General features: G+C 28.6%; 1 protein-coding gene across 1 annotated transcript; it reads right to left on the minus strand.

The window, feature by feature from the left end:
- Nucleotides 1–1,088: 1,088 nt before the first annotated feature.
- LOC107442201 (formimidoyltransferase-cyclodeaminase) lies at nt 1,089–27,789 on the minus strand. The gene is made up of 13 exons (XM_043048668.3): nt 27,427–27,789; nt 23,518–23,701; nt 21,845–21,973; nt 19,933–20,021; nt 17,177–17,356; nt 15,463–15,582; nt 15,223–15,372; nt 11,475–11,663; nt 10,623–10,784; nt 9,353–9,396; nt 6,778–6,916; nt 5,223–5,318; nt 1,089–1,767 (listed from the first exon to the last, which is right to left on the minus strand). The coding sequence occupies exons 1-13, from the start codon at nt 27,481–27,483 to the stop codon at nt 1,681–1,683; spliced, it is 1,626 nt and encodes a 541-aa protein (XP_042904602.1). The 5' UTR covers nt 27,484–27,789; the 3' UTR covers nt 1,089–1,680.
- Between the last annotated feature and the right edge of the window lie 13 nt (nt 27,790–27,802).

The raw sequence follows: 27,802 nt of genomic DNA on the forward strand, positions 1-27,802 counted from the left end.
TATGGAACTTTACACTGTATATCTTTTTTAATACTTGTTTTGCAACTTTAGTAACTTTTTTTCAAACTACAGAAAAGAAAATTGGAGAAATTTTCATGTTTACATTTCTGTTGCTATAATGTAGGTAACACAAGCTTTTCTTAACTCAAAACTTTTAGAAAATGAATACATAATAAAATAATTTCTCTCAGATCTATCTTAAGTTGGCCAACAATTTGTTTTAAGTAAAAGTTCTTGACCAATATACAGCACAAACATGAAAATTCTTTTAGAATGAAGTGATATGAATTATGAAACAATGTAGTGAAACCTGTTTAAAAAGTTTTTCAACTTAAGTATTTTGTAATCTTAGAACCATTTTGTCCCTTATTTCTACAATATTAAATTAGCCCTTTTAAGAAATTTATTTATTTATTATTATTTTTTTTTAATTTTTCAGTTTAAAAAGTTTTCCTAGACTGCCATTTTTTTTTTCGAAACGTGAAAAAAAAACACAAAAAAATAAAAGTATATAAATCTTAAAAATAAAATCATGTGACAAAAACCTTATAAAAAAACTGTTAGCTGCGTTGATAGTGAGGTTACTTTTTGTTTTTTGACATTCATGCTTGTTTAAGAAAAACATGTCTCATACAAAGAGGGAATGAGCACAATACAGATAGTAGGAACTTAGATAAACATACAGATTTTCTAAAAGTGCACCCTTCCACCCCTAATTCCATTATGTGTTGATAGTATAAAGCATAGGTTCCTAATGTGGTTGTTCAGGTCTTTTAAAGGAGTGTTAGCAAAATTATAGGTATTTGAGGTAGATAAGAAACTAGTATTGAGCACACAATAAAATTCATAATTTTTTTAGTTTTGTACCTAAGATTTTTAACTCGGCATATAATATTTACCTTTAAAAATATTAATTTTTTTAAAAGTACTTTTTGACAAATACATTAAAATACTATAATACGCATTTTAACAATTTAATTGCTGAATGGCACTGTTTTTTTTATGATTATACACAAGTTATATTATTAAAATCGATATAATGTAATTAATCAATTTTCTGAATATAAAAAAATAAATCAACATAAACAATATTGCATCATTAAGTTTATTATTTTGATTATATATTTATCAATATTGTTTCCCCCCCCCTTCTTTTTTTCTTCTTCTAAGGGATATGAAAAGTTTTTGAATTTCAAAATCAGCAGTGATCGAAAAAAAAAAAAAAACGGTTGGAAATTTAGGGTATAAAATAAACAGGAATTTTTGCTGAACAAACTGATTCTATACATTTATGAGTTTTTTTAATAGAAAATAGTTATAATGTTTAAGAAGTATTTTTTTGGTCCATGTCTTGGAAAGAAAAAATTCTTAAAAGTGTTTCACTGCATTTTTTACAATTGGAAGTGTTATTTCATACATTGATTGGCACATTGAGACATTTTATTAAATTTCCTAGATTAAAAAGTAAAAATAAAATGATAAAAATGCATCTATAAACAAATGAGTAAAATCCAAGTGTCTAAGATTTTTTTTCCATATAAATATAATATACATAGGTATCAAATATGTAAATAAAACATCTGATATTTAAAAAAAAGAAAGATTTTAAACTTTAACATATCATTATTTTAAAATAAAAGATTAAATATTCTGAGGTTTAATAAATGAAACAATGGTAAATTAAGAACGTCTTTCTTGTAGAATCTGCAGGGCCTCCAGAGAGCCTTTCTCAGCTAGGGAACGATACTGTTCTATTTCATTCAAAATCTGCAAATAAATAAATTACAATGAGTGGATAGTTTTAACAAAACAAACAGGCTGAGCTCAAATATGATGAAAATAAAAAAGTAAAGTATTCACACAACAGCCTGCTGTGTGTTATGGAGGTTAAGGCTCCATAGTTTTGAAACTTAGGGCATTATTTTATTTTATAACTGTCATTTAATAGCCGACTCCTCAATTTTGGGTTTATGACAACTAATGTTCAACTCTGTAGCCTTGAAATTTTGAACCAATCCAGAAGACAAGGAAACTCCTAGATCAGTACCCCCAGAGGTATGATTTGTTATGCAAACAATGGAGGACCTTGTGACTCGATAGATTTAACGTGCATCAGTCACCATTTACTACACGGGGAGACTTCGGCCGGCCGGAGATCTCTTGGACATGGGCCCAGTGCACTACTAATCAAGCTGTGCCGGCCTTATGGCGTGATTGTGGCATTTTGGGCAGGAACTCAGTCCTTGGTTATGATAGCTCGGTGCCTTTAACAGCCCAAAAATATACTTAGAATGGTTTCTAACAGTTAAAATTATTATCTCTCCTTTAGCTTTTTTCATGATAAAAATTTGTCACTAGAAAACAATATTCGTTCAAAATATATTCTTCTGTTCAAAAAAAAAAAAAAAAAAAAAAACATTCTATTGCTAATTATTGCAAATTTCAGCTTATGAATTTTGTTTATGAGACAGAAAAAAAAATACAGTGACTAATTTTCCTATGGTTTTATCATTCTTTACTAAGGCTTCAGAAAAACACACACAGAGCATTCAGTTTCATTTAAATTAGCATTTAGACTCCTATTGCTTTTTCAAAATTAGTCTTTTCATCAATCACTTTCTGCTTCCTCTAAAAGTTTGAAAAAGTTCTATTTCTTCACAACATTTTCCGATCCAGTTAGTTTGAATTTCATTTGTTAGATCATTAAGCTTAATTTTAATTGAATTTCTACTCTTTCAGTTCATGTCCTTCAAATTAGTCTAAATTTTTTTGTGTGGAAAACATAACCCATTAGCCCTTCAGTTATGATATGGAGCCCATTGTATTAAAAATAAATAAAAAGGTCTATTTCCAGCACTTTTCTCAAATATCCATATGGTTTTTCGATTTTTTTTTTGTTGCCATTTCTAAATAGTTTTTTCAAGTTCTGATACTTTTAATAAAGTAACATTATGACTGACAGAGGAATTTTAAATTTGAGTTACAATTTCTGATGTACTTAGTTAGGGATGATTTAATTTAATTCATCTTATTATGACACATGAATTTTAAACTTGAGTAATTACTTTTGATTTGCCCAATTAGAGAGGCTTATGATCCTTTTTTCAGCCATTTCCCCGTATTTTCTTTTTTTTCTCATTCAAATTCTGATACTTTTAATATGATGTTATTATGTTGTACGAATTTGAGTACATAATCACTTTTTTTTTTTTTTTAATGGTGGATTTAGGGCTGTCTTAATTGCAAGCAGGGTCCTCGGGTGCATAAATGCTTAGGGTCCCTATAGCATGTCATACTGCTTAAAATCAAACTAAAAAAACTGCACATACATAAAACAAAGCATTTTTAAGATATGCAATGATTTTAACAAACTTAAACACATTTTAAATAGCCAAAAAACTGATTGCACATAAAATAAATAATTTTTAATTTATGCATAATTAAAAATAAGAAAAAAGAAATTTAGATGCTAACCATTTGCGCTCTTGAAATAATTAAATAATTTTCAAAACCAAGATTGTAATTAAAACAATTAATTAAAAAAAAACACAAGGGAATAACAAATAAAAATTTTCAAAAGGTATGAATAATTTCGTCTAACTATCAAAGTCCGTTATTAAAACATCTTTCACCCACACCAGACCCCATCAGTTTAAAAAATGCTATCCCATGTGTAATTCTAAACTCTTTTAATTATTACTTTATTTAACTAATTATAAATACTAAACAGAGTTGGTGGTGGTCAAACATATTTAGAGACATTGTGACCTAGAGAATTGAGTACCTAAAAACTTCATTTTAACGTCGAAAAATAGATTCTGGTTGACTTTTTAAGTTTTTCAGGTGATAAACTGTTCAAATTATTGGTGTTTGCATGATAATCACTATTTGTAGAAAAAAAAAACTACACACTTTTTAAATTGGAATATATTTATTTTAAAAATTATATAATGCAATGTTTTTTTTATTTTTTATTCTTAGTTTTTTTTAATACAATTTATAAAATTCAAGGGCCTCCTGAGTGCTTGAGGCCCCAGGGCACTGGGCCATTTTGCAATATTAATGAAACTTGAAACACTTTTGGCACACTTTGTAAAGTTCGGTTGTATGCTTTCAACTATAGAAACAATTTGTGGATTTATACTAGTAACATTTTGTTCCGGATTAAAACTACTTTTACAGCTAATTTTTTAAAATTTATTTTATTATTAAATAAATTTATTAAGTCATCAATAAAGAATAAAAATAACTATCAAGAAAAGGAAAAAACATTTGGTGCAAATTGGCGCACATGGCACACACTGTTTTTTGTTTGTTTACCTATGCCAGAGGCATATGGTTGCCAGGTTGAAAAGAATAAATATAGTGAAAAAAATCACTGACCAATCTTTATTTATTTTTCCTTTAAAATGCACAGTGCCATCATCACTTGTAAGAATGAAACTGCTTATCGTTCTACCTGTGACATTACACATCTGCGCAAGACTAGGACATATTCTTACCTCCTCGTTTAACACATGTCTGGAATCCACAGATACATTTTATCTTTATTTAAGGAATGGACCTTGTAATACCTTTGTATTTGAAAACTATCAAACTTTATTACAGAAAAGGATTTTAACTAAAAATTATGTTTTTTTAAAATTTTATGTTAAAAATAGCTTAAAGAATTACATTTTCCCAGGTTTTTCATAAGACATGTCCCATGAAGTTTTGAAGCCAATTTTATACTCCCTGAAGTTTCAAGGTCTTCCCTGAGATATTACTACTGTTTTCATACCTTAATATTAATTAAATTTATAGATCATTATTAATTAAAATTCATTAATAATGATCCATAAAATATTTAGGAAAAATTATCAATCGATAAATTACTTTATTAAATTATTTTGATAATGACCACTAAATTATTTATATAAAATTGCTTAAGTGAAATCTAAGGATAAAATCAAATTAATAGTCATCTTATATAAAAAAAATTAAAAAAGAAAACCTTGAAGTAACATATCTAATCAATGTTATTTTTATTTAAGATAAATAGAACAGATTTCTGTAATATAAAAACAGATATCTTAAATAAACATAGCACTCAAGGTTGAAGAAGACGAACCTCACACTATGCGTGTGGCATAGTTACCAAGATAAAAAGAAGAAAAAAAAGAGTGAAAAGACATACATATTAAAAACAAAATATAGTGCAGATAAGATAAAAAATTACATACTCCATTTTTATATTTCTCATCCTTAATTCCTTCAGCGTTAATTGTAACATTATAGTAGGCACCTAAAACCCCTGTTTCTAAACAACGAATTCCAACCTGTAAAATTGGAATAAAATAAGTCAAATTCAGAATTATCATTAAATAGAAACAACACATTAGAACCATTAAAATATGTTTCTAACACAATTGAATATATCAATGAAGATTTGGAGGTGATATGTTTAGTTGTTAAATTTCCGGTATTCCTTTTTATAAATTTAGATAGTTGCAAAGAAACACAAGGAATCTGTGACCTAATACCTTTTTTACATTGAAAACTTTGATATAGAGAAGTAAATTAATTAATTTATTAACAATAGATCTTAAACCAGAAAATTTTTGCATTTTTAAAATGTCAACTAGCATTGTTTTTGCACTTTAATCTTTATTTCTAACAAATTTATCATTAATAATGAATATTTAGTTTTGAAAATTTACTTTGAAAACCAAACTTTATTTAGGCTGATTGAAAAATTAAGAAAAGAATTGTAAATTTATACTATGAAATGAAACAAAAATATAATAATAGCATTTAAGATTAACAAAACATTACTGCAAGACAACATGAACACAAATTGGTTCAAGTAATTTAGTCTAAGTAATTTTCAAGTATTAGTTTAAAAAAAAAAACCATATTATAATAGAAAAAAACCCTAATTATGTTATAACAGTAATTTAGACTTAAAAAGCATTATAATAACTAGTTTGTAATGCACTACTTTTTGGAGGAAAAAAAATAGAGTAGTGAGTGGCATGATACAAAAAAAAAAACACTAGTTGGTAGCAATTCCTTGCAACTATTTTTAAAGTTAGTTTAACCTCTTAACAGTAAAATATATTTCAGACAAATGGACCAAAAATGGAAAAATTTTTTGACTGTTTAATTTTGTTCTTTATATTACCATAAAAGTTAGAAAATGGCTTTTTATTAAAAAAATAAAATTTTAAATGCAATAACTATTGTATTTATAATTTTTACATACACATAAAAAAGTTATGGATTGCACACACATCTAATTCAATTAGAACAAATTAAACAAAATTTTGAAGCTAAATACAATATAACTAGTGTAATATAATATAAAAACACAACAATATGATTTTCAATAAATAAATTTTACAAATCTTTTACACTATGGAATATGCCAAAACATGGTACTGCACACAAGCCCATATCGCACCCACATTTTACCTCCCTCGATTGAAGTCGTAATTGGTGAAAAACTAAAACTACTAATACCATCTATTAGGAAAATAGTGAATTAAGTATCCTAAAGTGGAAACGAACTCAGCTCGGGCTTCACAAAATAGCGGCATCAGAAATACTGCACGTAGTAGTTGCCCCAACTGGATTCAGGCGACACTGACAAGGGGTTAATAAAGAAAAATGGTTCAAATCAAACTAATATTTCAAATCTGATTCTTGTAAATCGTTTGCAAGTTGCAGACGGAATGAGAAAGTGATTTTGAACATTTTTTTGCTAAAATCTAACTCAAAATATGATTTAGATGATACCTGTAAATCAGATTTTGTTCCAATGTTTCCAATTATAGCTAATTCTTTCAATGCATCCCATAACTTACAAACAGTTTTTGCTAAGTACATGGGCACTGATATTGCTTTCTTCAGACCAGCTTCCAAGGCAGTCTCTCTCCTATAATTACAAAACTATTAGTCGAGGTTTCTCCCACATGAATGAACAAAATGAATTTTTTAAAGAATGTTAAAATTAAAAGTGATAAAATGTTAATGAATCTGCTTTGAACTATCTAATTGTTCCTTTTTTGTATTATTGTTATTATTCAGATAAGACTCATGTTGTGAAAAACATCAAAAGGAATTCCTTTGAAAAAAAGGAATTTTTACCAGAAGCGGAGCTGGAATTAAGTAAAAACTTTATGAATCAAAAAAACATTGCTTGCTAAAAGTAGAGTTTGTTTGCTAAGAATGAGCTATGATCCAAATACACTTAGCATTGCATTACCCAAGTCTTTCCGACTTCTTCGTTGAATCCAGGTTTTCGTTAAACCAGGGCTTGTTACAAGCGAGTTTGACAGTATTTGTGTTTTATAATCTAAAGTGTTTGGCAGGATTGTAAAATTTAACTAAAAATTTTGCAGGTTATAAACTAAAATTTAAAGGAAAAAAAAACTTTTATAAAAATGCTCACAACTCTAAAAATATAAGTCACAGTTTAGGAAAATATGGCTGCATGTTAGACATATATAGTTCCAAGAACTTATTATGTTTCAAGAATGTTAAAAAATGATTTCAACTTCTCAGAATACAGAGTGATAAGAAATTTTTATCATTTATTACCCATTGGCAAAATGGGTGTTGTTTTGGGTTTGATTGCACGCACACCTTATTTGGACATCATCACACTTTCCAACTGGCAGCCGCTGCTGTTTGATAATTTTTTTGTTCACTTTTAATTTCGTTATGCATTAAATTGGTGAGTTTATTTTTGAGATATAGGACCAGAGAGATCCCATAAATACTTCCTGAGTCGTGAATAAAAGAGAATTTCATCATTTGTTGTTTTAATTGAGAATCAGAAATTCTTACCTACAGTTCAAACTGGATTGTTTTCAATACTAAATCAGGTGAATATCACAAATAAAGATGGTCCCAAACTGATTGACACGGTTCCAATGGTTGAAGCAAGAAACAAAAAATGATGCCAATGCCTAAACTTACCGAGATAATTAATTAAATTAGACAACAACCATTTTGCCAATAAGTAACCTATGATTGCCTTTCAGAGTTTTTTTTATTTTATTGAATTTTTTATTTTATTTTTTATTACAATTAAAATTTTATTTAACTTTCTTAATATTTTCATATAGCTCCATGTCATCAAATTAAAAGTGATGATCTAAAACTGCAATAATATATTACAGTACAAGTGAAGGAATTGACTTGTGTTGCATTTGTGCAATGCTTACAGGGTTGCATGAGTACCAAGCATGCTTGGGAGCTAAACACTGGGGGTTTCGCGTTTGGCTGATCACCTAACCGGAACATCTGCTCCTGCACCCCAGAGCCCAAGGTCAAGAAAACTGAGTTGGGCACAGTAGGTCTTGGTCCACTATGGGCTGTTGCGCCACTGAGTTTAGTTTTTACAGGGTTCCACAAAAATTTCATAAACGTTATGGGGTACTCACACCAAAAGGTTTGAAAATATCCTGCTTAAGAAGATCAAGCGTGAATGTAATGTAACTTTCTTTAAATTAAACATATCATTTTGACTCAAAGGCAGGTAACTTAAGGAATACTAACTTGGTAATGTAGTCTTCCAGTTAATTGTATGATTTTTTTTCTCTTTAAATAACAAATCAATAATTATAACTGAATAATTATGGATTTTAAAATAAATATCATTCAATGAACTAAATAAATAATTTTTTCAAATTAAAAGTGATATTTTTGCAATCTATAACAACAAGAAAAAAGATGCTAATAATGCTTAACATATACGCTCAAAAGAATTATTGTTTTAAGCTATAGTAGAGTTTGTTAGTTATATGTAACATTCACAAATAAGAATACTTACAAAAATAAAGTCAGGAAATTTGATCTTTTTCTGGAACTTTTTACTTTGCTTTCACTTAAATTGATAATTAAAATAGCTTAGAAAAGTTTTGAGAATCTAAAGGAAATGTTCCAAACTTATAAGGTAACTGTTCTAAAAGTTTCAATGTCTAAATAAAATTCAAAATTTGATTGAGATTATTTAGAAAACTCCTTATTTTTTAAAATATTATTAAAATTTTTTGCTGGTCCTCTATGTGCACTCATGATTACTTCAGTGAAAAATGTGAATATAAGAATGTTTTTTTTTTTTTAGCATATTATCACAATTACAGAACACTCCAATCAACTAAACATAGAATTTCAAATAAATTTGCTTTTACATAATGTTTGGGTCAAAAATATTGCATGGCATATATAAATTGTACCAAATTCATAGCAAAAATAGATTTAAAAAATATATAAATAAATTGATTATACCTAAGACAAAAAAAAATTGACATTTAGTGTTTTCAAAAATACGAAATTAATTTATAATTGTGTTCTTTATACTCACATTACAATATCTTCAGGAGTTTCCTTGGGTAGCTTCAAGGCAGCCTGAAAAATAAGTAACAACAGCGATTTAAATTAAACATAAACAAGTAATATAATTTATTTATTTATTTATTTTTTACCAGTCAATTCCTACTTAAGTCAACAAAGAAAAGTTTTATATTAGTTACTTTTTATTAATTAATTTCAATTTTTTCTCTTATATAAAACTAAAATTAATGAATTAAATTTAATGAATGAATTAATATTTGAATAAACTGTATTAACATCAAGTGACATTCACTACAAGTTTAAAAAAAATGTATTTGTACTTGAGTGGATGAATAAAAGGTATTTTATTAACGATTGAAAATTTGAACAAGATATAGGGAGAGTGTGTGAACTAATACAAGAATATTAATTTTTTTACACACATTCTACAGTCTTTAGTAGGAGCCTACCCATATATATATACACAGTCAAACCCCGCTATAGTGAACACGGTTTATAGTGAACTCCCGGATATAGTGAACCAAATGTTCGGTCCCGTGCCTTACTATACAAGCATAATGTTATCTTTTGTGGATATAGTGACACAAAAAAGTGATGATGTTGTATATAATGAACTTTTTCTTAACTTCTTCGACTGATTTTTTTTCTTAATTTCTTTCGATATTTTCAGGAAATATAAACTATCCAAACCTGAAGCTTGTAACATATGGAAAAATAGGCAATTAATAATTTCTTCTCACAAAAAAAATTTAGATGGCAGAAAAAGTTGAGAAAAGCAGATCACAAGGATGTCAAAGAAGCATTACTGAAGTGGTTCACCATTCGAAGAAGCCGCAATCTTCCAGTATCTGGACAAATGTGGATGAATTTGCTAAGTGATTTTATGGGACTACTTTCATGTGCTCGAATGGCTGGTTTAGACAGGTTTAAAAAATGGAATAACAGAAATTCAGAAAAAATTATCAGAGAGTCGGGAAGTGTTTCCATAACTGATGTTGAGGATTGCTCATCAGCTAAAGATTGATAATATTTTTTGTACGCAAGACAAAGAATAATGAAAAATAACAATTTTTTTGCTACTGCATAATATTTTTTAGTCATTTATTTGAATAATGTGGAATAAAACGGAGGAGTTTGGGAACCATTAATTAAATTACCTGCATAACGGATATAGTGAACACCCGGTTATAGTAAACCAAAATTTTGGTCCCTTGAAGGTTCACTATAGCGGGAGTTTGACTGTATATGCATTATTATTTAAGTGAATAAAACTTTATTACCATGTAGTCATTAAATGCTGATGTGTCAGCATCAATAATGGATACCAATTCTCTCATGGCTTCATACATGACAGGAATGATGCGCCTCATTTGGGAGTCATGTCTTTCCCATTGCCTCTTACCATACGTCATTTGCCCCACCATGCAAGACAAAGCAGCTCCCTATAAATAGTAAATTAAATATACATTTTTAAGACAAATAGTAATCTATCTATGAGGTATTCAGTCATTTTGATTTAATAACGGCAATTTTGTTTACAGCGAGAGTTGTGGAAGTTCACAGATTTTTTTTCTCTCAATAAAATGAAAAAAAAAAAAACTTTTTCCAAATTGAAGACCATTGTTTAAAGTTATTTCACTTTTGGCAAAGAATTTTTACATTTACAGTGCCCACTGCCTCTTAAAATCACGTCTGCTCTAAGAACATTTGATTTTATAAAATGAAATAGCTACACTTATGAAAAATAGCCACTTGAAAACGATGAGGTTGCATTATATAAGGTTAAGTTGCCACAAGGAAATGATAAGGATTAAAAACTTCATTTAATCTTATGTAACAATTCTAAGATGGCTGTTTTGTGAGGATGCATACAGAAACATGTTGGAAATGGAATCTGAATTTTATATCTAAAAGTTATGTTTCATTTTTAAAGCGTAGAAATTTATATTCAATATATGATACGATATGTTAAGTGCATTTAAAGTGCATTGTAGTTACTGCTGTTAGAAAATTAAATTAATAATTATGATCTTTATTAAATGAATTATTATAAAGCAGTCAACATGCAGTTAAATCTCTGTCTAACATAGCAATTAATGTCAAAACATATAAATATTTAAGATAAACAATACCATAGCAGCTACAGCACCGGCCACAGATCCCCCTCCGGGTGCTGGAGTTCTGGCAGCAACAGTTTTTATAAAGTCTTCCACTGTTTTGTTAACCAATGAATTGGAATCATTTTCTGGCAACATATATTCAATAATCCTTTCTTTTGGGTTGAAAGGACCTAATGAATTTAAACCAAGCCTGTTGATTGCCTAGAATGGTTATTCAAACAATCATTTTAAATTTTATGAGAAAAATAAATCTAAGTATTTGTATTAAAATGTTAAATTTTACGTCTATTCTAAAACATTAAGGATAATTAATTTTAAATCTGAATATAATTATGAAATTATAATTATGTTTTCTGTAAAAAAAAAAATATATATTTTATACATTTTAAAAAAGAATAAAGGGGCAAAGTATATGCTTAAAAAAATTTCACAATTTTACATTACCTATTCTATAACTTTAGAACATATATATTTGAGTCTAGATTAGGATGTTATAATTATTATAATGATAATTATAGAATTGAAAATAAATAAATATTAATACAATTTTAAATAAATAAAACAAGCAATTAAGGGAACTACCTAAAAAAGTTGCCTCATCCAAAAAATTCATTTTTATTATTATTGGAAAAAATCATAATGTAAAAACTAAATTTTTTAGAAATTATGAAAAAAATGCTGTGTAATAATACAAAACCCAAAAATTGTCTTCATGAATCTCCTTCAAATACTAAAGTGAAAATTAATGCAATTATTAAAATTCATTTATTTTGGAAGAAAAAAAAAAAGAATTCTGTTATTTGTTTTACTTCAAAACATTTTAAAATTATTTTAAAAATTTGAGCAAAATATATGTATTATCATAGAAGTATTCTTCTGAATAAAAATCACCACATTAAAGGTGGTTGGTTATATGCATAACTTAAAATTTTTCAGACGAAATTTCTATTAAATTTAGCATGCATGCCAGTGTTTAAAAAATAAACCAAAAAATTATTAAAACATTACTAGTGGTAACATTACTAGAAAGCCCTAAAAAAATACACATCAGGACGATTCATTGATAAAAATTTTTTTTCACAGTAGTAGTTAATGTATTCACAGTTTTTACGATATCTTAATAAAAAAACATATTTTCTGAATACTTCTTTTTATAATTATAATACAAGGTTAAAATGAAAAATAATGAATTTAATATAAAAGTGTATTATTCTTACAAAGGAAAGGGTAATACTTTGTGCTATGTAGACTAAATAAAATAAAACAAGGTAAACAAAGCACAAGTGAAAATACATAAATTGACATACAATAGTTTCAGTTCTATTAACAAGAACCTTTCTCTTTGCTAGTTTTGAAAGCAACTAAATATTTGAAAGAAAAAAAATGGATTTGTATGACCTCTTAGTTCATTATTTTGTTAAATTTTCATGTACTACAGCTAATTGTTAATTGGTTAAAAATCACTGTAAATCAATTGAATAACAGGAACTATAAAATTATATTTAAAGAACTTATCTTACTCATAAAAAGAATATAGAAGTATTTGATCCCTAATTCAACCTTAAAAATTTATTGAACAGTAAATTTCACTTCATTTGTATTTATATAATATTATTCAAGTGAAATAAAAATTCAAAAACAGATTATCAGGGAGAATATATAAAATACTTCAATTACATTTGTACACTCCCCAACATCATATCAAAGTTTTGCAATTTTAGATTCATTAAGTTATGGTGGAAAAAGTGGAATTGTGCAAAAAAGTACAACAAAATTAATATAACATGTAGTATATAATTATCAATCATTACATAACCTCACATTATGGACACTCCTACAAAACGGACATCTCTCATTACGGATTTTTTCTTATTTACCCATGACTATACTATGACTATACCATAACCAAACTATGAATAATTCATTATGTACCCTCTCCAAAATATTATCAATATGTACCTTCCCTAACAGAACACAGATAGTTATTTCTTGCAAGTCATTTATAATTAGAAAATAAAATGGAATTTTTTTTTTAAATGGGAAAAGGTAAAGGTTATCTTCAAAATGCATTCCTTTATGATGGTAAATGCAATATTTTAAAATATGTCTTGCGAAAAAACGAAAATGCAAATAAGTTTGAGATAAAACAAAGCAGAAAACAAACTTACCGACGTGGAGCAAAAGTTAAAATGACTTAAAAATATATATACTAATCTAACAGTTAACGAAAATTTGTTAAGAAAAAAAAGATATAAAACAATGATTATAGTTTAAATCACATAAAATGTCATTATATAATAATATCTATCTATCTAAATCAGGGTTGGCAGGTTTTTGACATGTGACAGTTTTTGACAGTTTAAACCATGGTTTAAACTGTCACGTCAAAAACCTCACTGTCAAAAATGTCGAAAATGTCAAAAACCTATATTCATATGTGAAATTTAATTAATACCTAAAATTTATATATTTTTTATAAAGCATAGTGTTTCTAAATATGTTCTAGAAAAAATAAATTTAAAAATTTGAAGAAACACTTATATTTTGAATAGTAACCAAAATCTTGTACTTTTGAAAGCTCACATCTTTTGTAATATTATGTATTCATTTTCATGTGTTATTGAAAATCTGCAGTGATATTAAGAAATTTATTTATAACCAAATTTAGTGTTTAGTATAGATTATACTAAAAATTAGACATTTTTAAAGATAAACATTAGCAGTTGTGTACATTAGACATCTTTTAAAGAAAAATCTCTTTAATATTCTTTTAAATCTTCTTAATAATCTTTTTAACATAAGACAATACAAATTTAAGTGCTTTCTGTTAAATACACAGAGTAGTTAGTGTCGATTTACATTATATTCAGCCTATTCATTTACTATGCTGAAAATTTAGTTTATCCAAATACTTGTGAATTTCATTTTGCTGAATACTATATACATAGTTTTGCTGAATATCTAAATATTCAGCTGTTGAATAATTACTTCTTGCTTTCAAGATATGCATTATTTGTATTCTTAATACAAGTGGGAGAAAAATTAAGAGGTAAAAATTGTTTTAAAATGATAAGTGTAATAATTATAAATAAATATAATAAACAATATGAATTATATTTATCATTATTCCCAAATATAACTACTTTTAAATTCAAATTAACATACTGGATAATAAAGATATTCGGTATAACATTAAATTTTTTTTTCATACACTTGTATCAAGTTTGTATTTATACAACATAACTTGTAAGTTCCTTATAAATATTAGTTATATGTTCCTTATATGTCAAAAATGCATAGTAATAAACTTTTAATTTTCTTAAGTATCAAAAAAATTTTTTTTTTTATAAAATATAAATATTTAAAAAAATTTTGTGCAAAATTTTTCTGCACATGCATTTGAATATAAATTTCTGAGATTTTAAATCTGTTATTTTACCTTAATTTTAATTAAAAAATATTTTAAAACCTGCTGATTACTTATAGTATAATTAAATTTCAATATAATGCATGGCAACTGTTGGTAGTTTTGAAGTTTATATATTTTCTTGGCAAACTTTAGTTTTTGACATTTTTGACGGGTTTTTGACGGTTTAAACCAGTATTATACCCTTGTCATGTCAAAAACCACTTTTTGACGTCAAAAACCCAACCCTGATCTAAATATATATATGAAATTTACTATATCTATATATACATGAAATATAATATATATATTTCATTGAGCAAATACAATAAATGCAGTTAAAATATTCCATACCAAATGGAGTTTCTGGTCCTCTTCTAAAACAAACAAGTTTTCTTTATGAATGTAAAACTCAGCTGCTTGTAACATAGCTTTGAGAGGAACAACACCAACAATTTGTGAACCAGTAACAGCTAGTTTCAGATCTTTGGCTCCTTTGCAAACCTATGCAGAATTGTTTGGAAAGAAAAATTATTACTGCTGTGAATGTTTATATTTTACAAACATAATGAAATTAAATTAAATGAAACTTACTTCTTCATATGCAATGTGTACAGGGGTGACATCATGGTCTGTAAGATTGATTGAAACCTGAGCAATGTTTGCTTCGTCCAACCACCATCCTATAGCTTGACATCTTTTTAGCTTACCAGGCTAGCAGACGAAAACATAACTTTAACAAAACACATTTTAAAAAAATAATCATTAAAAATGAATCTATCTTTTTACAAAAAAAATTAACGCTGAAATAATACATTTAACTTTTCCACATTGCCGTATTTTTAGAAAAAAGTGATCAGGGAATGTATACAAATCTTTCAATAAGAAATACGCATTTTTTAAATACTCTTTAAGCACTATATACATTAACAAAATGCAAAATAATTTTAAGAGACTTTACATAATCATGATAAAATAACTAGTTTTTGACAAAGAACTCTTTTCTTAATTATATTAAAACTCTAAATTCATTGGCCCAACTGCCCATAGAGGGCCAAGGCCTACTGTGCCCATCTCAGTTTTTTGACCATGGGCTCTGGGGTGTATGCAAGAACAGTTGCTCCGGTTAGGTAGCCAGTCAAATGCGGAATGCCCAAGTATTTTGTTCCCAAGCATGCTTGGTACTCATTTTATAGACCCACTGAAGGAATGAAAAGCTGAGTCAACCTTGTCCAGCCTGGGGATTGAACCAAGGACCTGCGTTACGAAAACACAGAGTGCTACTACTCAGCCGATTTCTGAGGGTGAAAAATGAAGCCTGAAATTGAGAATATCTTGCGAAATGCAGCAGAGTTGAACATGAGAGTGCAAGAATCTAACCTCAGTATATGCTCATGTAGACAATGACAATGCCTTTTTTTGTTAAACAGCAAAAGCAAAAAATAGAAAATTGTAAAAAGATTACAAAGCCATGATATTTTAAGAATCATCATCTTATAAAATTGTTCTTTTCCTAACATTGGGTTTATTTTTTTATATTTTTTGTATTTCAAATTATTTTACAGCTGTGACAGTGTTCGCAGTCAAATCTTTCAACAAAAATAAAAACCTTAAAAAAACCTTTTAGGCACAAAAAAAAAAAACATTTTTAAGTCCTATATATATTAACAAAAGGCTAAATAATTTTTAAAGATTTTACATGATTATGATAAAATAACTAGTTTCTGACAGAGAGGTTTTTCAGTTCGATTTCAGAGGATGGAAAATGAAGCCTGAAATTGCAAAATGCAGCAGAGTTGCAGAGTGCAAGAATCTCACCAAACCCACACATGCAGACTCCCAAATATTTCATCAAACATGTAACATGTTTGGCGATATTATACATTACTGACCGGCGGTACACCGAAATGGATTGTGGTTGGAAAACGTTCAATAGAACAATGTGAAAACCACACTTTTGCATAATAAATTGCAGTGAAAATCGACATGGTAAAGAAAAAAATTTCATTTTCGAAAAGGCAAAATTAAGCACTTTTTAAAAACACACCATGAAAAAAGCAAATTTAAGGGCTTTTAAAAAACGAAAAAACATCGTTAAGCACTTTTTAAAAATGCACCATTTTTAGCACATAGATTTAGACTTCTCCTTGTGTGTCCCCGCAATTACCACAATCAACATAGAAATAGCAAAATTTGTGATCCATGATTTTAGCAGGGTTACATTTTTAGAATACAGGGGATTTTTAAAATAGATCTCAAACAAAGCACCTGGGTGATGAAGACAGCATTGATGAAAGTAAGAATGTACCTCGTCTTTGCTTCGCCCTTGTTCTCTGATATCCAAGGCGATCCGATGTGCTTGCTCTTTTGTACAGAGAACATTTACATTGTAAGCAATGAGAAATTTTCTAGCCCCAGCCATAGTTGCACCCCAACTCGGCACAAATGTAGCAGGACCATAGTCTGGCTTCCATTCAGGTTTGGAAATCTAAAACAATAGCTTTTAATTACAATTTCTAAAATAATATTTACAAATCAAGAAGCACTTAATAAATATTTGTGTGCATAATATATGCACTTCCTTATTACAAACGTATGTGCTTCTATATTACAAATTAGGAAGCACATATGAATTGAATTCCGCTCCTGGCTCACAATAACAGCAATGCCATAAACTCAATATAATAGTCGTAAGCCCCGAAATGGGTTGGCTGTTCAATGCCAGTTATGAAGTAAAAAAAATGAGGAAACACTTTTTAGAAATATTACAAGTATAACTTGAATTTTGAAAGGCGGAGGAATATACAAAAGAGCTGGCATTAAAGTGAGAAGAGAACAACAAACCATAAATAATAAATAAAAAAGCATGTGAAAATATTTTGCACTCACACAAATTTTTTTTTTTAATTACTGACATACCTATTCAAAGTTTCCTTTTTATTTCTATAAGAGAACATTGACAGTCAATGAAATTGTTGAGTGTTGTATATAAATCATTAAAGAGATGAAAATATTGAGAATGAAAACAATAATGTAAAACATAAATAATGCAGAAACATCAAGAAAAAATAGACATTTATCATAATATTTTTACTTCATTATTTTTTCTTTTTCTAAAGTTCAGAAAGTCTGAAAAATCTTATGTTTGACTAGGGGGTACAGAGCTTTCTGTTATCAAATATCTTTCATCTTTAATCCAAATACAAACTGAAGAATATATAGTTATCAAAAGAAAATGTTTCCTTTTTAAAAAACTCAGTTTGATGAACTATAACCAAAAAGATAACATAATTTGTAGCATCGAAATTTAACTATGTTAAGATGATATTTCAAAATGCAAAGCAGTTCAAGAAAATTTTTATTAATTTAAATATTTTTTTAATTATTTTAGTTTTATAAAACGAAAGAATTAGTCCTACTATTTTCAGTTTTTTACTTTTCAGATACACACTTTTTCCTTTACACACCTTAATAACTTGTTGATATTTATATATTTTAATGTATTTTCATATGAAATAAAAATGCATATAAAAAAAATCTCTCAGCAACTTACAGCAAAACAAACAACAAATTGAGAAATCTTAAACAGGTATTGAAAGATGGTTTTTCTCTCTTTTTTTTTCTTAGAAAAAAAACTTTTAACAGTTTTTTTTAAAAAAAAAAACACTATTAAAAGATTACAACAATTTAAAATAATGGGGAATTTTTTCTCCCAAAGAGCAACTGCAATTATCAATTATTGATTTAGTGAATTTATTGGTTTTTAGCAGCCAGGATAGTCTGGTTGGCAGGGCGCTGGACTCAGGTTCGTGAGAATAGGAGTTCAAATCCAGTCCGCCGAAGACTTTCCATGTAGTAAATGGTGACAGGTGCATGTTAAATCTGTCAGGCGAAAGACGAAGATTTTACTTTATAAGGTATTAATCAAGTCAGCTTTGACTTATGCTTCAGAGACATGGACTTTAACAATAAGGGAAGAGAAGTCATTAGCAACTTTCGAAAGGAAGGTCCTATGAACCATCTTTGGCGCTATCCTCGATAACAACAACTGGAGAAAAAGATGTAATTTTGAAATATATAAGATCTTTAATAGTGATGATATCATTAAACTATTAAACTAAGTAGAATTAGATGGGCCGGGCATGTACTGAGAATGAGCCCAGAACGAACAGCATTAGGAGTCTTTAATGCAACCCCCTACAATAAAAGGCCAAGAGGAAGGCCCAAAAAGAGATGGAAAGACTGTGTGGATGAGAATTTTGCCATGCTAAAAGTAAAGAACTGGAAATCAATTGCTGGGAGAAGGGCAGAATGGGAAAAGCTTTTGAGGAAGGCCCAGGCTCACAAAGGGCTGTCATGCCAATGCTGATGAAATGGTGACTGGTGCATGTTAAATCTGTCAGGTCACAAAGCCCCCCATGTTCCCTTAACAAATTATACCTCTGTGGGTCCTGGAGTGGAGATTGATTGTTCTCTAGTTCATGTTAAAATTACGGTCTGTGGATGAATGAATGAGTCGGCCCTATAAACGGGTGTGACAGAAGTCAAATTCTTGGCCATAGATGGCGCCACTGGAAAATAACAACAATAGCACCCTTTGCCTTAATGGCCTACGACAACATCAGCATTGATTTTTGATGATTTTTCTAAAACAATTTCAAGTAGTATTTCTTACTTAAAATTTAGAGCATATGTTACTAAAATAAAAAGCTATTTTAAATACACTGTTATTGTATAAAGGATATATTTTTTTCTTTGACTTCCGACACTTCCTGATTAGTTTATAGAACATAAAGACAGAGTGAAAAAATTATTTCTTTTTTCTTTTTTTTCTAAATTAAAAAAAAAGATGCTTTCTATTTAATGTTTTTAAAAGATATTTAAAACAAGTGTTTCAATTTATTTTTTTTAAATGCATCAACCCTGTTTATATGCATTTATCATTGGATTTCCTCACTTAGAAAAGTCTACATTTATAAAAGGGAAAATAAGATTTAAATAAATGAATACAAAAAAATGAAATAAGTTGATGCATTGAAATAATTAAAATACTCACTGAAATACCTTTTCTAGAATGCCTTCATATTCTCCAGTTCTAATTTGAGGGACCGTTTTTCTGTGCTCTTGATCAGAAGCAAAACCATACAGGTACACTATAAAAACAAATTTTATATTAAATTGAGAAGAGAAAAATAACAAAAATAGTTCACCAATAAAATTTAAAAGACAAGCTAGAAAAAAATATTTTAATTCAAATGGAAAATATAAGTAATATACAATATAACTTCACAAGCAAAATGCAAAAAAGTTTTTAAAAAATTGAAAACTTTTTAAAACTACAAAAATAGTTTTTTATTCAATCTAAGGAAATAAAAATAATTTATTAAACTGAGAAAAGAAATCAGAATAGGCAAGTTTATGACAGTTGACTTCTTTAGCTTAAAAAGTCCTTTAAAAATATATATAAGATTTGCAAAAACTCCTATTTACTTAACAGAAATGTCTTACAACAGGAAGTATATTTCCTATTGAATATTGATCTTATTTTGCTCTAAAATGCTTTTATTTTAATTTGAATAATTTAAAACCAAATAAACTTTCTTTAATCAAAGTATTTAGCCTGCATTTAATTTATTTAGTAGATAATTAAAACGGGTAGAAGTTGCATGGTGCGGGATTTGGTGAGAGCGGTGAATGCTTGAGAACAGTAATGAGTATGTCTGCCAAAAACTGTTTCACCAAAAGCGCATTGTGCATCAGGGCATTGCCTTGGAGCAAGATTCATACGTTGTTGCTCCAAATAACTGTTTTTTTCTTCCACACTATTTTTTTAAGTCTTAAGACCTGAATGTCAGATTGCTGATTTACTGTATGGCACTGAGATACCCATTCAATTATGATGATATCATTAATATTAAAAATAAGCGATGAGCACAACTTTTTGTTTGCATTAGCACATTCAAGCTTTTTTAGCCTTTTGCAATATGGGGTCTTCCATGGTTTTGCTTTTGTCGGAACAAATGCTTTTCCTGTTCATTGTTCGCTCACATGCTTAGTTCTTTGGTACCAGTTTTGCACAAACTTTCCTCACATGCAAGTCTGAGGTCAAAATTTTTCTTATTGTTTCTCTGTCAATGTTTGTAATATCTGACAAAATATGAACACTCAAACATTGGTCTTCATGCATTATTTCATTATTTTTACTTCATGTTTGTTATCAGTTCCTGGAATCACGGGTCAACCAGAGCATTCATCATCTTCATGAACCTCCAGAACTTCCAATAATCGTTAGCGCCATTCAAACATTTAACTATCCGACCTATAATTATCTTGATAGTCTTCTTTGGGGCTGTGATGTATCAGGGGATAGAGTGTTCGCCTTCCAATGAGGTAAACCAGATTCGAATTCCAGGGATGGCTGGTCCGCATCCGGCTTGCACCTACCCCAGTGCTGACGTAAAATATCATCAGTGGTAGACGGATCATGGGTTAAAGTCCCCTTGCCATCAGGCAAACCATGGGAGGTTTTCGCGGTTTCCACTCCATTTAATGCAAAAGCGGGTTAATTCCATCTAAAATTTCCTTCATGAAGACAATTTTCTCCCAATGCTTGATCCACAAGCTCCCTTGTCTTCTGGATTGGGTTCAAAATTACAAGGCTACAGAGTTGAACATTAGTAGTTGTAAACCCAAAATTGCGTCGACTGTTCAACGACAACTTAATGTGCTGGATGATTTTTAAACTTATCAAGATAGCAGCACTTCATTAAAATGTCAAACAAGAATAAACAACAAGATAGAATGAAGGAAGGAATAAAAACCAACTGCACTGAAAGTCTTAAGGTTTATTACAATTCTATTCCCACTTTTCCACACCAAGCCTAGTGGCTAATGCATGCAGTCTGGTTATTTATTAGCCACACCTCCTTTTATCAAAGTAAAATAAACTATGATTGTTATAAGTAAGCACACATACCAGGAACTTTTAATTCAGCAGCTAGTTTTTCTGAAAACTTCCGGGCACAGAATATACACTCCTCCATTTCAACTCCCTGTACTGGTATAAATGGACAAACATCAAGAGCACCAAGGCGAGGATGTTCACCTGAACAACAAAAACAAAAGAACATTATAACAGGGTGCATACACAAATTTTAAAACAAAAAAGAAGCAGTTTTCAAGCATTCAAAAAATATTCTTAAACTCTTTATTTCAAAAATATATATAAGGGGATATTTCCGTATAGTGACCTGTCATGTCAACTACAATCGCCAAGGTGTGCCGCTGCCCAGAAGTTGTCTAAATTTGGTGATTATTCTGTAGCAGATCACAATACAGAAATCTCTCTAAATATAATTAGGATTATATACTAATTAAAAAAATTTCTTCCTATTATTGAAAGTTCATATATATACATGAACTTTCAATAATAGGAAGATAAATTGTTTCTTAGTGTGCATATCATAGTAATGTTATTATTGTGGTTGAATGAATTGTGAAAACATTGAATAAAATAGTGTGAAAACAATGCGTTTTGCATAATTCGTGACAAAAATAGACACAATAAAAAAAATCTCATTTCGGAAAAGGGAACATTAAGGAATTTTTAAAAAAGCAACTTTAAGTACTTTTTAAAAAAGCTATGGACCTGTATAAATTTGATCATAAATAGAATAGTGATTCTGTGGGATATTCACTTAAGAGGACTCCATTTCCTCAATAAACTCATTCCACGAAAATTTATAGTCATATAAACAGTGCAAGTCATTAAGGGTGTCTATCAACCTAAAAGGTGTTTTCTCCAGTTCAAATAATTCAACATTTTTTTCTCATTCTACTCTGCTATTATTATGTTGATTGTAGAGAGTCTAAAACTTCCTTATTATAATGTAATTCAACAATATTAACTAATTACACAATACATTTTAAGATAAACTTTTTTAAATCAATACCTAAACTCTTTGACAATTATTATTTTTAGGGCAAATTTCATTGATATACTATTATGAATTACAGTTAAACAGATTTGTTGAATGATTAAGAATTGTAGTGTTCCTACCACTACTAAAATACAATTCCAATTCTGGAAGGTTGACAATGTGGAAAAACTACTATCCCCACATTGGTAACCCGGACGTGATGTGAATATGCCTGCCTTGCCCGGAACTCCCACCTTCATTAGAACACGCCTACTTCAATGGATGACTCACTCTGCACGGTCGACTTACTACTACTTGTGACTGTGACACTGTCCTCCTCGTGCTGTTGATACTCAGTCTCGATCACACAGAACATACAACCTATTCACTTGACTGCTAAAGGCAACACAGGAGCGACCACGACCATGAACTTAATCCACGATCAGCCCTCAAAAAGTAGGGTGATCTTAATACAGTTCACCCGGCTTTTCACAAAAACAACAAAAAATCAACTAATGGTATCTGTTCATGGAATTCTATCACAGCTATAATTCTGGTGGGAACTTAACAACCGACTTCATGTGTAATTTGACGCCTGCACAAATTAGATTTCATTAGGCCTGTTTGGTAAGCTGAAATATTAAATTATAGTTGCAAACTTTAAAAAAAAAAAAAAAAAAAGGACCGTGCACCTTAATTTAGAAAGAAAAAAAAAACAATTTAAATGTACCTTTATGCTTTGTCATGTCAATCAACTTATTTGCTATCCTCGCAGCATTCAGGGCTCCTTCAATGACAGCATCAGGAGAGCCAACGAAGGTGTACACTGTCCGATTGGTAGAGGGGCCAGGATCCACATCTAGCAGGGACACACCACTTGTACTTCTAATAGCCTCTGATATTGCATCAATTATCTAAAAAATAAATGAATTGGAGACAATTGTGGAACAACTGTTTTAAATTTCAACGTAAAAATTCCAATAATAATTGGCAGCATAAATTAGTTAGAGAAAGATTAGAAGATTTGCGTATCACTACTGACTCCAAAATAATTTCAGCTATTTCTGGGCAGTGGCCCGCCAGAAACAAAAGAAAAAAATCACAGATGAGGACCAACTAAACAGGTAAGTTCAGTTGAGTTGATACCCGGCAAACAATTATATTTAAAAAAAAAATTTTGTTTTAAGTTTAAAAACGTTTTGGTGCCTTGGCAATTGTTATTGGCGCAAATAGATGCTGATGTGGAAATATCCTGTAGGGGATATTTGTAAGTAGTGATTTTACTCCATCTACTTTTATCTTCAGTGTCGTTCAGGAGGAAGACAAAAACAGTTAAAGACTGAAAATGAATTTTGAAAAATGAAATCTTTAAGATTATTTAATTCTATATCTTTTATGACATTGACAGAAATGGAACAGCAGTTGTCAACATTTTGGCGCAAATGAATTTGGTTTTAGGAGCAGAAAGGAGCAAATAATTTTTATACCATAGTGCTTGTAAAATCACATTTTATGTAATACTTAATGGAGTTCAAAAGAAAAAGCATTATTAAATAGAAAAAATTTAACAAGATTGTAACAAAGAATTATCTAAATAAATATACATCAGAAAATTTACTCAATAGGTTTCCTGCAGAAATAATCGTATTTAAGACTTTTTGACACATTTTATTCACGAAAATTCCGTTGAAATTCATTTAATCTCCTCAATTTTTTTAGATGCTTTCATGTGCATTTTTTTCAAATTCGGATATTATTAACTAATGCAATTAGGGTTTGGTTTTTGATGTCAAAAACTGGCTTTTGGCATGATGCATCAAAAATCTATCTTAAGTGTCAAAATCCGTCAAAAACCTTGGCCAAGTTTTTCTTTTGACAATGGAGACATTTTATAAGATAAATCATGCACAATATTTGCTTTATATGCTACTATAATTATAATTTATATTATATATCATACTCATATAATATGATTTATTATATATCATATATATGATTTATTATAGATCATATTACATGTTTAAAAAATTATTGAAACTATTGATTGGTTTTTCTAATGGTAATCTTAATACTTTAAGACCCATATTATAACTATTTGGTTTATACCACAGGTAGTAATAACTATGAGTTGTTAATTATTATTAGGGATGTAACGAATATTTGGTATGCTGCCCTTTTGCCAAATATTTTACTGAATGCTTGGCAAAGTATTATTTGTAAAAATATTTAACAACTCGTTTTTTTAAGCTGGAAATTTTAATAGATTTAATAAAGAATATTCTAAAATCAAATTTTTTGCTATTCATTATTAGAAATAGTTTTACACATACACATATTTGTTAAGTTCTAAAACTTATTAGTTTAGGTTCTGAAACTCATAGAAAAACGGAAATTTGAAGAATTGAAACTAGATTACTTTATACTGAACCATGAGTTTTGCACTGCTGATTTTTTTCTTTCTTGATAAATACATGCAACAAGTCAATTTTCTCGTTCTTTTAACACTTAATGTTTTAAAAATTGAGAACTTTTGTTGGGTTACATTTTTGCTTGTTTTTCTATTTTAACTGAAGTGTAGCATGCTAATGGAGTGGTTCTAATAGACTTTAATCTTTTATTGTCACTTTTTTCTTGTAAGGTAAGACAGATAACTAGTAACATAGAAAACTGTGATTCTAAACAGTAAAGTTATATTTCAGAACTAAGAACAATTTCTTTTCCTGTTTCTCTTTCGATTCTTTTTATCCCCGTGGCAGAATTGTGGTGATACAGCGACATTATCACAGAACGATATGGAGTTCTTGCAGAAAGATTTTTTCTTTGAGAAGTAAAAGAATTTAGTTTTCTTTTTCGCAGAAATTTTCAAAAAATTTTATCTTTTCTTTAAAACTATATTCAAAACATGCATTTCTCCAGCATATGAGTGGGAAAAAAAATGCTTGTGATTTTTTGATTCTTATTTCAGAATAATGAAAAATAAAATTAAAAATAATGAAGTAAAAAATTTGGTTTTCTCTTCTACAGAAAGTTTTATTCCTTTTTCTTTTTTTTGTTGAAGTTATTACTTTTAGTTTCCACATAGCTTTTAAAATCCTATATTTTTCATACGGTATATTTATTACAACTGCTCGAAATGAAAACACACATTTAGTAAACATTTTTGGAAGCGTCCGATTTGCGTGATTTCACGGTCGATCTTTTCTTCGGTAGTTACTGCTACAGATTTCACGAATTTTTTTTTATTATTTTTAATGTGATAATGATTTACAAAATGCAAAAAAAAAAAAAAAAAAAAAAAAGTGTTTTCCCCTACAAAATGCGAGAATACTATTGCTCATAATATTACAATAAAAAAATATTAAGTAGTCAAATAAAAAATATTACTTTATCCAAAAAGTTTTTTTTTTTTTTTTTTTAAAGTTGACATTTTGGTTACTTTAAATTAGTAACAAATATATTTTATATTATTCAAAGTATCTTGCAGAAAGTTTAGTAGGTACTAGAGAGGTGTGTCGTAGAAATCCCGAAAAAATTCTGTCACAGGGCTCTTTATTAACTTTTTTTTTTATCAGTGTTCATATTGTGATAGCATTTTTTAAAGATCATTTCTAACGAACATAATTCTTTTATAGTAACTTTTTTCTCTTTTTTTACTCTTGTTACAAAATAAAATGTAGAATAACTGCAGATAAATTGTATGGACCAGTTTCAAACTACTGGTCATTGGATAATTTCAAATAAGCAGTACATCTATATGGATATTTTTGATTTTAAATAAATTTTTTAAATTCAGGATTAACTTTTATAAGTTTTTGGTTACTCTTGTAACATTCTAAAGAACAGTTAAATTGACCCTTTTTATCTCAGTATACGCTTTTTATCATCTTTTTCTAGTGCTAACACAAAAAAGAAATACCTACTACTATTATAAGAAAATAATTTAACAAAGCAATTAAAATTACTATATAAATCATTATTTGGAATTGAATAAAATTTAGAAATTTTTGGTATAAAAAAATATGGTATAGAAAACACATGGTATATATGGCTTAAGAAAATGATGTTTTTTGGCATAGAAATAATGACAATTTACTTTTACAAAATTACCATTTTTTCAGTTTTGTTTCCTTTGTACATTTAATAAGAAATCATACAGAATACCTCAATTTAATTTAAAGCAAAAAATCCACTGTCTTACTTTTCATGAAATTTTTCGTCTTTAGAATATGTAAAAAAATTAAGCAAGATAATCCCCTTAATTCAAATTTATGCATTTTTAATCTAAAATCGTATAAAATAAAATCCATTCATATATTTGATATTGATAAGATACTACAAAAGTCTTTGTTTTCTTAAATAAAAAACAAAAGTTCTATGCACCGTTTTCAACTGTATATGATGCTGAGCTCTAGAATAATTTGTATACTTGATATCTTTTAAGTACAAAGGAATAGCAAAAATCATTTTCATCCCATAAAAATTTTGTTTAAGCTAGATTTTAATAATATTTTCTCTAGTTCGGAAATGTCTAAAAGTTTAAGTGTAGAGGCTCTTGAACGACAATTAACACAGATTGAACTATCTAAGTTAACTAACATAAATTAAGGACATACATCTATTAATAAATTAAGTTAGATACCTCTTTATTCCGTCCTTCCGAAAAATTTGGCACACATTCAACGATCTTCGACTTCATTGTTTAATAGTCTGATTAAAACAAAAGGAAAGAATTTAAACTTAAATGAAATATGTACAAATTTTATTTCTCAAATCTAATGGTTCAACTATAGGCTTCAATCTTAAGGCTTTATACACAGAAATCTTATCACCCGAAACAAAGTCCATAGATTAAAAAGAAATTCCTTAACTGGAGCAAATTAATGTTTGGCAATAGTTTGTTTAAAACATTACAAAATCATGAATGTTTCTGATATCTTTTTTGATGAAATCCTGATAGTTTTGACCGGTTTGTTGACAAGAAAAACATGGCTCTCTGATGCCAGATGCGAAATTAA

Source organism: Parasteatoda tepidariorum, chromosome 10 (genome assembly GCF_982258835.1).
Source record: "Parasteatoda tepidariorum strain Cologne lab strain chromosome 10, Ptep-v5.0, whole genome shotgun sequence".
Taxonomy (NCBI): Eukaryota; Metazoa; Arthropoda; class Arachnida; order Araneae; family Theridiidae; genus Parasteatoda; species Parasteatoda tepidariorum.

Bases quoted from the DNA above. Each gene is read 5' to 3' on its own strand.
- LOC107442201 (XM_043048668.3), bottom strand. From the start codon at position 27,483: ATGAAGTCGAAGATCGTTGAATGTGTGCCAAATTTTTCGGAAGGACGG. The intron at 10,785-11,474 runs GTATTGTTTATC...TACTATTTATAG, and splicing joins CCGGTGCTGTAGCTGCTATG to GGAGCTGCTTTGTCTTGCAT. The intron at 9,397-10,622 runs GTAATAAAGTTT...CTTATTTTTCAG, and splicing joins CAGCATTTAATGACTACATG to GCTGCCTTGAAGCTACCCAA.